The sequence below is a fragment of the Penicillium psychrosexuale genome, assembly GCF_028828465.1.
Source record: "Penicillium psychrosexuale strain IBT 29551 chromosome Unknown utg000004l, whole genome shotgun sequence".
Classification (NCBI taxonomy): domain Eukaryota; kingdom Fungi; phylum Ascomycota; class Eurotiomycetes; order Eurotiales; family Aspergillaceae; genus Penicillium; species Penicillium psychrosexuale.
This window is the reverse complement of record NW_026643189.1, coordinates 1720378-1733078: the sequence shown is the minus strand read 5'-3', so window position 1 is coordinate 1733078 and position 12701 is coordinate 1720378. Positions and strand designations below refer to the sequence as shown.

The window sequence follows — 12701 nt, the reverse complement described above, 5'->3', positions numbered from 1 at the left end:
GGGCAACATTTGTGTCGTCTTTCTGTGCACGTTTAAGTTGATCAATACGGCGAACGCCAGCATATATCTATTATTCGTTTGCTAGATTGGTTTATAGCTTTACCCTATGTCCGCAGTTGCTTTGCCTATTTGACTTCTTATCTTGCGGAAACTTGTATAATATCTATTACCTACAAGTTTATACTCGAAATGCGCAGATTACTTTTTACCATTCCCAAGACCACAGTAACCATCACAATCACAATAACTGAAAAAGACCATGACTACCCAACTCCCGTCCCTGGAATGAAGGGGAACCTTGAAAAGAAGGAGTTTGAGCCAGTGCTGATATCTAGAGACAGGAAAGAGGTGCATATAGACATTGTAAACAAGGCAAACCGCGTATCATCCTCTATGACGTCATATGATTTTTCCTACTCCAACGGAGCATTTCGGGCTGGTCGTTGATCGGGCGAACATCCTGCTGTTTTTCGATATTCGTTCTTTTCCAATTCTAGACCCCCAACCGCCATTGCCGTCTCAAAATGCTCATATTAAACTGATATCATAGGCTTTGTGTTACCCCTTGGCCTGTATGGGAGTGCGGGGATTCAATGCTCAAGATGAGTCCATCTAACTATAGATCTACATTTTGAGAGAATCCCGTAAGTATTCACCGGTGGGATAATGCACCGTTCTCTCCCGAATCACATTGCCATTATTGGGTGTCAATTATTGCATCCATCCAACAAAGAGACGACTGCATCGAAACGCATAATGCATAGGTTAATTGCTTGTGTAACCACTGACCTCATCTATGCCTCTATTTGCAGTCAATCTCCAATATCACATGTGAGAGATAGCTCCTGACTCGAACCCGTAAGAGGCTTGAGCGAACCAAATCCCGGGTCAGTAGGAAAGCAACATGCTTTTAATCACGGTATCGAGTCATCTCTTAGACCAGTTGTTTATAGATAACATCTAAATTGGTTCTAGCATGTTCAAATAGCAATCAAAGAAAAACGCCGCAAGAAATTAGATAGAAGGACCAAAGCCATTTATTTTCGGCTCAGCAACCGGGAAATCCGAATGGTTAATATAAGGATGCCCCCGGAAAATATATTGGTTCTGATTAAGTATAGTTTCTGCAGCCAGCTGGAAGCTCGAGTAAAACCATATATCCCAGAGGAGCTTACTTTGTTGCACGGCGTACAAGCCCGCCGATCATCTCCCGGTGCAGATGACCAAATTCAATCCAAACTCGGACTCGGTCTTGTGCATAACGGAGAATGCACATTGAAATCATGCAGGTCTCGGCTGTACTCCGGGCATTACCACGAAGGTTGTTGAGATGTCCAATATTTGAGTATGAACCGTGCGACCATGTTAAATGTAAATAAAATAGACTTTTATCATGCAAGTCCAGGGTATGAGGAATTCAGATATCATCCTGGAACCAACGTCTTGGATCTTTATTTCCGTAGCATATCATTCGTCATACTACATAAAAGGGAGGTTGCGGAAGTAAGCGTCGATCGCCTCTTTCGCCCCACCTATTCGAGAGCATGGATCCTACTTTGGATAAGCTGGGCCAAAACGGAGATCCGCATAGCTCTTTAGGGTCTCTTTTCCTTCGTCTACAATGACTGTACAGTCACAGTAAGCTCACTTATGTGGCACGTACATCATTCACGCACGACCCGGGTCTTAAATCCACCGAACCACACGTTAGCGCAAAGACTGGGATCCTCTAAGGCCTCCACATGCGTCATCGGGGCGCGCCGTAAGGTCCCACTGCCGACCACAGCATATCTCACATTTCACCTGGTATGTATGCAGATGCAAGGGGAGCTGAGAGCTAGACCCGGGCCATATTGAAAGCTGAAAGATTGTCACGGTCTCGATCTTTGGGTTTCACGGTTAATTGTTGTTCATTATTTTATGCAAAAGAATCGCAAGAGATTTATCTGAAGCAGGGTAGTGTATCGACTAAGCGTACCGGCTTTGAGTCATATATATAGGTACTAGTACTAGAACACGGAAACCATCCGAATATAAAAAGCGGTCTGTCGCTACATCGTATACTCCGATGTTGTCATCAGATGCAAGAATGAACGAGATACCCCGCTGTGAGTGGAGATTCGAAGCGCGATAAGACTCAACATCTTGTGAAAAGGGTGTAGCCACATGTTCTTGGGAGCCTAATGTCACTCGGACTAGGGACCGTGACCTGAAAGTGCGATAATCTTGTTTCCTTCACATTCTAGAAAGCGGAATCAGAAGGGAAAGACTAGACGAAGAGGTCTTGATATCTAGGGCTATTGAACATATTGGGCCTCCACATGACGTTAGTTTTTCTAATAATATTCCATTTTGATTTCTGATTTCTGATTTCTAATAATAATATCAGCTCTGATTCATTTCTCATTCATTTTCCCTCTTGAGATATAGTACGAATCGGGAAATAAGGCGTGGATGGCTCGGGATTATTCGAGAATACAAGAATGCGTCAATGTCCTTGCAGGGTTTTTTAGTTCCAGTCCTTTTCGAAACCTTTACCTTATAGTCAGCTTCAGCTTCATTCAGCTGGGTTATCCCATAAGATTATATCTTATATTCTGATGATCTTACACGTGCCTTGATAATACACTCGGAAACATGGACTATCAATGAGAACCCTTTAAGGATCTTGCAGTGGGGTTCTTCTATATTACCGCAGAGAATTCCACTTCTAAATCCAAAGACTATCGAATCAACATCTTTTTTTCCTTTCTTTTCCAAACCCCCCAAATCGAATAAAACTGGAAATAAACCCGATTTCATTTTCTTGTTGGGGAAAATCCGAACGGGTTCAAATTCATCCCGCAAACTCCCTTAGCTCATCAAAAAATCCGCATCTCTTTTTTTTCTTTCCAACTTCCCAATTTTACCCCCACTTCTTGTTCCTCTTCATTTTTCGACGTTCTTGAATGGAAACACAATGGCTGCGCAGAGTGGACCCGTGTTGCACGGCGACGACATGAAGACAATGAAGTGAGTCAACTTCCTATATCTCTTATTTGACTGAAGGCATTCCCTTTGAAAGGCGGGGTTGAAGGAGGGAAAAAGAGGGTCCACGATCCCCTCACACCGCATTGCATTACAGTCTGTTCTTGTTAGGGTTGACCTGCATGAAACATGGCGTTTCGAGGATGATGGCTTTCTCTTAAAGTCTTGATGCTTCGCCTTTCGTCTCGGACCTTGTCGGAATTTGCCTACAGCCTGTGGAATTGCAGATTATATCGGAGCTGGCATTTCTTATGACTAACCTTTCAATCTCATAGCTCCGGACTGGAAGACGATACCCAAGATCAGATTGGGTCGCCTGATTCTACCCCCACGCCGACTGGAATCGCAACACCCGAGCCCGATCCGGCCGATAAGCGTCTGCCTTCCATTATGCACAACTACTTCCAGGTTGGTTCTTTCTCCGGTGATAAAGCGAGTCTTCCGCGGTTATGGTCATGTCTGTCGAAACCCTCTGAGACCCTTCAATCAAATGCGCACACGCAACACTCCTCCGATTCATCCGAGTCTTTTGTCATGATGGAGCGGGAAGATGGGTCTGATAAGATGGATGAGGAACACCCCAGTCTGCACACCCCTCCACACTCCTTGTTACAGCATGATTCGGATGAGATGGAACTCGGGACGAGTCCAGGAATGTCTTCTATCTTTACAACGCTGAAGAATTACCTCATTTCACCCACACAATCTCCTCCAGAAGACCCTCCTTCCCGCCGTCAAACCTCCCTCCCAGTATCCAGCATCTCTGACGACCCCGTTCTTGCCACCCATTTTTGCAATCCATCCCTCCCTCCAGATGCCTCTTCCCTGACTGAAGCTCCCCTCCTCGACCATGAGAAACCGCATGTCTCGATATCTTCCGAGAACCTAGCCAAGCTAACTGAAAACGCACCCGATGGGTCGCGTCTTAAGAATACCCCACCTCTTACTCCCCGGGCCATGTCCAACGAGCTCCCAACCGCCCAGGAAAAGACCGCCACTTCCGCCCCGAAAAAGAGCTCGCAAGAGACCCCACAGTCTGAGTCAAAGTCGGAAGACATGGAAAGCTCCACGGACGAGATTACTATGAAACTCGATGAAGCATTCCCATCCCAGTCCCAGTCTGAGACTGCGCCTGAGCCTGAGCCTGCGGCTGCGGCTGCAACATCAACATCCCCGGCCAACGGCGCACCCACGGGCCCGATCAATGGTAAATTATTTTTGAAGATCACCGATGGTCGAGGACTGCGACCAAGTTTCGACCCATATGTGGTGTGTGTATTCGAATGGAATGAGTACATTTCCAAAGGTGCTCGCGACGGCGAGGAGGAAAAGAAACTGCGCCAGCAGGAGTCAGATGCCGAGGAGGCTGCTGGTCGGCCCATGGCTATTCCGTTGAAGACCCGATCCAGCTCTCACAACAGTGCCGTCGAGGGTGAGCACAAGGGACGGACGCCCGTGACAGACCCGCACTGGGATCACGAGGCCACCTTGTATGTTACCCCACCCCAACTCCTTCACTTGGGTCACTCACTAACACGTTCTATCAAGTGATGTTATGGGAGATCAATCAGAACTCGATGTCACAGTCTATGACCGCAACAACCAAGAAGCTTTCTTGGGTCACGTACGCCTCTGCATCAACCTCAAGGAGGATCACAGCCGACTAGAAGGCTGGTTCCCCTTGGTCGCGCGCGGTGCCGGTGACAGCCAAGTGTCTGGAGAAATTCATCTCGATATGAAGTTTGAAAGGACTGATCGGAAGCAGGTCGGACCGGATGACTTCCTCGTCCTCAAACTCATCGGTAAAGGAACTTTCGGGCAGGTCTATCAGGTCAAGAAGAAGGACACACAGCGTATCTATGCGATGAAGGTTCTCTCAAAGAAGGTTATCATTCAGAAGAAGGAGGTGATACACACGCTCGGAGAGCGCAATATCTTAGTACGAACCGCGATGACCGCCTCTCCTTTTATTGTTGGATTGAAGTTCTCCTTCCAAACCCCAACAGATCTCTACCTGGTTACGGATTACATGTCGGGCGGCGAATTGTTCTGGCACTTGCAGCGTGAGGGTCGGTTCCAGGAGGCCCGGGCGAAGTTCTACATTGCCGAGTTGATCCTGGCTCTGCAACATCTGCATGACCACGACATTGTATATCGGGATCTCAAACCGGAGAACATCCTGTTGGATGCCAACGGCCACATTGCGCTCTGCGATTTCGGTTTATCCAAGGCAAACCTGTCACAAAACGACACCACCAATACCTTCTGTGGTACCACTGAATATCTGGCTCCGGAGGTATTGCTCGATGAGCAAGGATATACGAAGATGGTTGACTTCTGGTCCCTGGGTGTCTTGGTCTTTGAGATGTGCTGTGGCTGGAGTCCGTTCTACGCCGAGGATACTCAGCAGATGTATAAGAATATCGCATTCGGCAAAGTCCGATTCCCCCGTGATGCGCTTAGCTCCGAGGGCCGAAACTTCGTCAAGGGTCTGCTGAACCGGAATCCCAAGCATCGTCTTGGCGCCAATGGCGATGCTAAGGAGCTCATGGCACACCCATTCTTCCACGACATCAACTGGGAAACGCTGTGCCGCAAGGAAGTGATTCCTCCGTTCAAGCCGCTGCTGCAGTCTGAAACCGACACATCGAACTTCGATCCCGAATTCACAAACGCCATGGAGCTGAACAACTCACTCAATCTCCGCGCCGCGAATCTCGCCAACGGCCTCATGCCAGCCTCCACACCCTTGTCCCCCGGGATGCAAGCCAATTTCAAGGGCTTCACGTTTGTGAATGAAAGTTCTATCGACCACCACCTTATGGACGACAGCGATCATATGGAAGAGGACTCCATGCACGACGATCACTGGCGACGAGGCCACCGTGCGGGCAACTCGGTCGACCAGCGCATGACAGGCGTCCAGAAGACGCACGACGGCACCGAACCCGGGATTTTCAACGTTGACGATACCGACATGTGATCATGTTTTATTTTTTTCTCCTATTGCATGATAATGGAGTCTTGATCTGGCATACATTATTATTTCTTTGTCTTGTCTTGTACATGCCTTCGGATTGCATCGCTTCCAACCCGCAAATATGGGTTTCCCTTTCCCTTTCAATTTCCATTTACCGTCGTCTTGTTTCTGATTCCCGTTCCCTTCTCATGCTGGTGTTTCTGCGGATTTTGCCCCCATTCATCCTTTCAGTCTGTTTACTGTTCTGTCGGACGCCGGGTTGAGATGGTGATCATTCTTTGATCGTAGGACCACTCCTGGGTACTAATCTTGAGACTCGCTACTTGTTATGGTTACAACCTTCTCGTTTGTTTTGTCGGTTTCCTCGGCCGGCTCCCAGTCACATACCCCCCTCTCCCCGGGGTTTCGGTCAGTTTCTTCATGTCCCGTTTCAGAGGGAATCCCGGGGGTTTCTTGCGTGTTTGGTGGAGTTGGGTTTGGGTAATCTTCATTGTGCACCTTTATTGTCAGTCATCATGTTCTGGGGCGATTAGTCAAAGCGACCTCTCTTAGTCTTTGTCTTCTATCCTGTCTCCGGCACAGTGTTGATAACTTTATTCTCTATCCGCTGGGATTGATGTCCTGAATTTCGATACCTGCACGTTTTCCTCCGGTCTTTCCTTCGGTCTTCTTTCCTGTTTCTACCTTTGCTTCCTCTTCCTCTTCGTGGAGTTTCTTGTTCCAGCACTAATTTGAGGATCTTTCCTCACGGCTTTTCTCTTTCTTTGCATGTCCAGGTTGATTGAAGCTACGCAGATTCGAGGATAACCGAGTTGTAGCAGAAGGTTTCATTCTAGGTCCATTTGCATGGCGTTAAGACTGGCATCGGCGTCTTATGGGGCTCGATCTGCTTCCGCATTTGCATGGGAGTACGGATATGCTGTTCTAGTCGAATGTCAGATTTTTCTATATAATCCATCCATTAGCGGTGGAGTTCTTTGTTACTTGCGATACTCTCCTATCACTGCTGCTCCTCTTATCCCGCGATCTGTTTTAGGTACATAATGCATGTGCAGCCTTCCAAGGTCGGAGTGTAGGTCATGTTCGGTGGGACGTACTTTCTCTTTTAGGAAAGAGTTTCCTCGACAACCACGCTCCTTCTACATCTGCCACTTCCTATTTCCTCACCTCGTTCCTTCCGTTTGAGAACTACCTAACATATGTAAATATGGAAGGCGCAACCTAACAGAGAAAATAAACTATAAACCCCCCCCTCCCCCCTCCCCCCCCCAAACCAGAACCACATCAACATCTCCAACTATAGTCTATCCATATCCAAAAACCGAAATGACCCAAAGACCCAAACCAACAATCCTTCCCTCAACCTACACACAAACAACATCGCCAGAAACATTCCCAGCCCCAATCCACGGCGATATATCCTGGCACACCTTAATCTCATCCCCGCAAACAGAGTCCACACACCTGTGCGCAGGAATAGCAACTTGCCCCCCAGTGACAGGCCACCTGTGCGCGCACCGCCACACACAGGCTGAGATATATCATATCCTTGACGGCGAGGGCGATGTGACTATCGATGGGGTTGTGAGCAAAGTCCGCGCTGGGAGTACGCTTTTTATTCCTTCGGATGCTGAGCATGGGATTGTCAATACTGGGACTGTGGAGTTGAGGTGGTTTTATGTTTTTCCTACGGGCAGTTTTGGGGATGTTGTTTATCGCTTTAGGGGGGATGAGAAGGAGACGGCGAAGGCGAAACTGTGAGGGTTAGAGGTTGATGCTAAATATAAACACCAAGTACAAGTACACAGCACTAGGCAACACTACCTAGATCCAGCCACTCCCTTGCATGCATTTAAACTTTGATGTTCGTATCAGAGTCATTAGTGTTTCTCGTCCATGTACTGGTCTCCATGGTCTGTCCATGGGTGTGAGATGCTCTCACGTGCTCTGAATAGTAAGGTCCTTTGAATAACACCTAGCCTTTCTACTCGACAATAAGGAATAGCGCTTGTATGCGGCGTCGGCGGCATCTTGGCTTGCCTCGTCATCTTTCCGTCCGAACCACGTCCAAGGTAGTGACTAACTGTGTAGTATATAGTTAGTTATTATGGAGCAGCTCGGTACAGACTCCGTGAAGGACCGTTACCATCATACGACATGTATTCTCTCACAGCTACCGAATATCCACCCCTAATTGTCTATGCTATATTCCATGGTATGACGGGAGATTGCATTGAACCTAGGAACACCCCGAGAGTGGCACTATCAAGCCCTAGTCGTCAGCGCAACAAGATCGATTGGTGCAATTGGCCGTATTGGACTTAGGACCCTCAGAGTGTCTCCACCAGATCGGAGTTTCAGTCGTGAGACTCTTCCATGTTCCGACCTGTTGAAGTGGATTGAAATATACATACATAGCCGAGCGTTCCGCTTTTGGTTGGTTAGCGCATACATACATATACATTGTTACATGTCAAGGGGAATTATGTAGATGGACTCCTCCGTACTATCCGTTGAGTCTTTTACATGTGAATGACCGATTCGCTGATCTTGCTATTTATATTGTTCCGGGAGATTGTTGCTAGGGGATTGAGTCGAACCATGCCTTTTTTAAGTTTAATAATAGGTACAACATGTACGATCCAAGGTTAGACTATGTGATAGTGGTTATATTCGGGAGCATGCTGATAATTATAAAAGTGATATATATGTCGATCCCTTTATGCCATGCAGTGACGCGCAGACCATTCTGAAGTACTCCGTAATAAATCCGAAGTCAAAAGTAAGAATTGGCGTCCCCGCCCAATTGCCTATTCCATTGGCCTGCAGGATGATATGCGCTTGGGCCGTTTAGATATAGAAAGGGGATAACCTGGGAACAATATAAACTGAAACGCCTTACAGTGTTATCAATCTAAATGGAGTTAAAAGCAACGAGATAGCGAGATAACAGATAATACGATACATGTAATAATATCACGGAGGCCAACATATACCAGGTGCAAAGAGAAAAGAAAAGAAAAACACGGAAAAGGGGTAAAATGCACTAAACCGGACTAAAACTGCCCCGACCCACCGCACTAAACCCAAAGCGGCGATAGCGTGGTCACGTCCACGAACCCTCGGACGTTTTTGATATTCAATGTCCCTTGGCGTGTCCTGTGTACGGAGGTTTGGATGTATTGTAGGGATATCAGAGAATTGCAGTTCTTGATTTTAGATATTCAAAGATTTCTATACCGTATTAATGTACAATATAATCACTACATATGTATAATTCCCACATCCGGTTGTACCAAAAATCATAGGGCCAACCCCTGAACCACCTCTTCCCGTCTCCGCTCCTACACTTGGGCATGCTGCACGGCTTACAGTCTGAATGGAGTCCACGGGTAAGGACCTTCAACTCATTCCTGATGTGGGGGAGATCGACTGACAATAGTCTTTCCTTCTTTTCTTGTCCTTTTTTCTTTTTCCTTTTGATTATCCAATGCTAGTTCTTAGAGCGTTTCTCATCCTTTCATTCTCACATATCCCTCTCATGATTCTTCCCTTCTCTTTACTCTTCGCCTCGTTTCTCGATCAGATTGCTCAATACAACGTGTATTGTGTGACTATATAAAAACGGTTGGAATCTGCCGATCTCCATATCTTACGCCATCTTCCGAATTCCCTACATTCCCGAACCCCTCCACCTCCCTATTGGGAATTTCCTCTGCTTTTTTCCCGTCTCGCGTCGTTTGCTCCGATGCCAGATCACATTCACAATGAGTGTTGTCGCAATTAGAACAGAGACCCCTGTGGTATCTTACAATTCCATCCCCGGGAATCATGTCGACGATGCCGTTCATTCACGAACCTCCTCGGTATCCTCCTACCGAACCAACTATACCGCGTCAACCGCGCCGACCACATATCCCCCATCGTCCCCGGCTTCATCTTACCGTCAATGCGACTCGGTCAATTCGCTTCCCAAGTTAACCGAGCCAATTCAACGCAGAATACCACACGAGGTCTACGAAGTGATAATCCACCATCTAGAAGAGTTACACAAAGGGCAGCACCAGACAGGATGTACGACGTGTTTTCAACGCGATTTACACGCCTTGGCCTTGACCTGTCGGTCTTGGGAAAAGGCCGTTAGAGGACCTCTGTGAGTTTGAGTCCAGCCCCCTTGATTAATTTATTAGGAGAAAACCAAGAGTGCTTGCTGACTGAACATACCATACTAGATATCACAGTATACACATCGTTGGAAATGACTCCCCAGCTCAACTCAAGAAATATCGCCTCAAAAGAGGGAGTCGTCTGAAGCTCTTGAGACGAACCCTCCGCGAACGAAAGTTGCTGGCCAACCTTGTATACGAATTACGCGTGCCCCAATTAGATTTGCTCTTTACCATGAAACAAGGTACCCAGTGGCAGGAGTATCGAGACCTGGTCGCGTCCGTGGTTATGGTGTGCCCGAACTTAGAGCGCCTATTAGGCTTGTCTATTCCGTATCACCATGAATTCGATCGTCTGACCCATGCTTTGTCGACCCGGAAAAAGCTCAAAGAGCACACATGGGTTTTGGGCGAGGCCGCACGAGCGCCGGAGCTGTCCCCGCGCGACGACTCCTGCCCTGGGAGTCTGGGTCCTTCGCAAATGTTCGAGTTTCTGGATTACCATACCTCGTGGACAAATCTGGAGACACTGATGCTTTATGGATTGAACGGAAATGGCGCGTTGGAGCCTAGCATCTCCCTACGCATCTTTAATCTCCTTCCCTCATTGCGAAACCTTTGCATTACCTCTTTCAACAAAGACTCCTTTGATAATAGCACATTGATGTGTCTGCCACCCTTGGAGTCATTAAGGTTGGAGAACCTACCCGGGATTACAGATGCTGGTCTTTCGCAGTACACGTCACGACCCGAATCACTCTCCCTCAAGACACTCGTCCTAGTCGAGCAGAACATCGAGTCACTGCTAGTCATCTCTAAACTCCTCGCGTCACTACGAGGACTCGAGCGGTTCAAGATAGTCCAGACGGAAAAGTGTCCAACTTTGCCAGACGGACATATGGTCTTCCAGCCTATCCTGGCCTCATCGACTTTAAAATACCTCCACTGGGATGTGGCATGTCCAGACCCAGGCACAGCCCTCACCCAGCTTGATACCCTCCCCTTCCAGAAACCCACAAAACCCTCCAATACCCCCAACTATCATCTTGCCCAAAGTATCATCTCCGCTGGTTTCCCTCAACTGGAAGCTCTCCGCGCACCCTGCGACGTGGAACCCCCAGGTGCCCTCCAGGCTGTCTGCCGGCCCGTTTTAAAGGGACAAGCCTTACTCCGATCAGACCGGTACAGTCTGCCCCGCAGCTCCCACGGTTCCGTGAATACTCGACCGCTCGCTCTACCGGCGGGAAATAATCTGACCTCAGCCCGAATTCGTGCCCAGACGTTCATCGACATGGCCGCTAAGGACACCGAGGCCGGGATGCGGGTTCTGATCCAAGATTACTCGGACACGTATGTGCCGGACAACGCGCAGAACTCCCAATTCGAGGAAGAGCCCGAGCAGGAAATGGATGACTACGGGATCTGGGCTGCCTGCGAGCGGTTCAAAGATGAGGATAATGACTGCAGCGGCCCCAAAACGGTCTACGAGTTCCGCATGCCAACCTTGATGGGCCGTAGTGGTTTCCGCGATCCTGCAACGGGCGCATCAATTCCTCACTTCATCCTCCGTCCTGATATCACCGGTCAGGAGGCAGACGGTGGCTTGATTGGGTGGAAGCAATTGCTAGCCTCGAATCAGTCACTGTTGTATGCTGCCGGGGTGGGCGTCAACTGCTTCGGCAGCGGAAGCCCCTTTATCCCACCCCCCGAGGATATCATGTCGCCTGCATCCACCATTTCCAGGTTTGGCTGGGGAAGCTTGAGTGGGCGGTCTGTGATGGGTACGTCTCCAACGACACCCACGACTCCAATCACGCCTATGAGTAGTCTACTGGGCTCGGCCTTGCCTTGGGACAAGGATACCTGCACTGGAACCTGGAACCACAAAACGGGCCGGGACTGGTGGTTCCATATGGAGCGTGACCGTCCGGGCAACTCAGAGCTCGTTGACATTAAACAACTTTTCTAACCCCATTCTTTCTACTTCTTGATCCTTTTGTTATCTCCTATTTCTTGTCTACATATTCTGCGCCATATACCCCACACTTGTTGTATTCTCTTTTTCTTATCTCTTGTTTTTCTTATTTCATTTCGATCATTTAGTTGGCTGGTTCTTATCTCATTGTACAGGGTTCATGATACACGCATTGCTGTGTCAGATGTACGAGGATAGCGTTGCATAATGATCCGGTATGCTTTGGATCTGGTCATTCGAACTGTCTTTCATTGTTGTATCATTATTGGCGCATCGGTGGAGGGTTAATGTGCACTGTGCTTCTTTCTGTCTTTTTTGAGTCTGCGTACTCCCTGTATCATAGTTGTATCATATTTGTACAGTATTGATCACAAATTAACAATTGAACCGCATATGAAATGACTCATTATATGTAAAAATAGCCCTGAAGCCCTATGCATAGTCACTTGGCATCCAGGGGCCCAGGTCGGTATCCTCTGGCAGTATAGAAGATGACTCATCCCGGGCTGAATCGGACCGATAAGCGAATGTCAACTGATAAGCATTGAATACA

General features: G+C 48.0%; 3 protein-coding genes across 3 annotated transcripts; all 3 read left to right on the top strand.

Annotated features, from left to right (window-relative positions):
* Positions 1–2959: 2959 nt before the first annotated feature.
* schA (serine/threonine protein kinase SCH9) lies at positions 2960–6010 on the top strand (the record flags this gene model as incomplete). The annotated part of the gene is made up of 3 exons (XM_057187402.1): positions 2960–3012; positions 3303–4517; positions 4576–6010. 3 exons carry the CDS (start codon positions 2960–2962, stop codon positions 6008–6010), a joined length of 2703 nt encoding a protein of 900 aa, XP_057039105.1.
* Positions 6011–7333: 1323 nt separating this feature from the next.
* Positions 7334–7768, top strand: N7518_006474 (Cupin 2 conserved barrel; the record flags this gene model as incomplete). The annotated part of the gene is made up of 1 exon (XM_057187401.1): positions 7334–7768. One exon carries the CDS (start codon positions 7334–7336, stop codon positions 7766–7768), a length of 435 nt encoding a protein of 144 aa, XP_057039104.1.
* A 2006-nt stretch (positions 7769–9774) lies between these two features.
* On the top strand, positions 9775–12142 carry N7518_006473 (uncharacterized protein; the record flags this gene model as incomplete). Its single annotated transcript, XM_057187400.1, has 2 exons — positions 9775–10160; positions 10240–12142. 2 exons carry the CDS (start codon positions 9775–9777, stop codon positions 12140–12142), a joined length of 2289 nt encoding a protein of 762 aa, XP_057039103.1.
* Between the last annotated feature and the right edge of the window lie 559 nt (positions 12143–12701).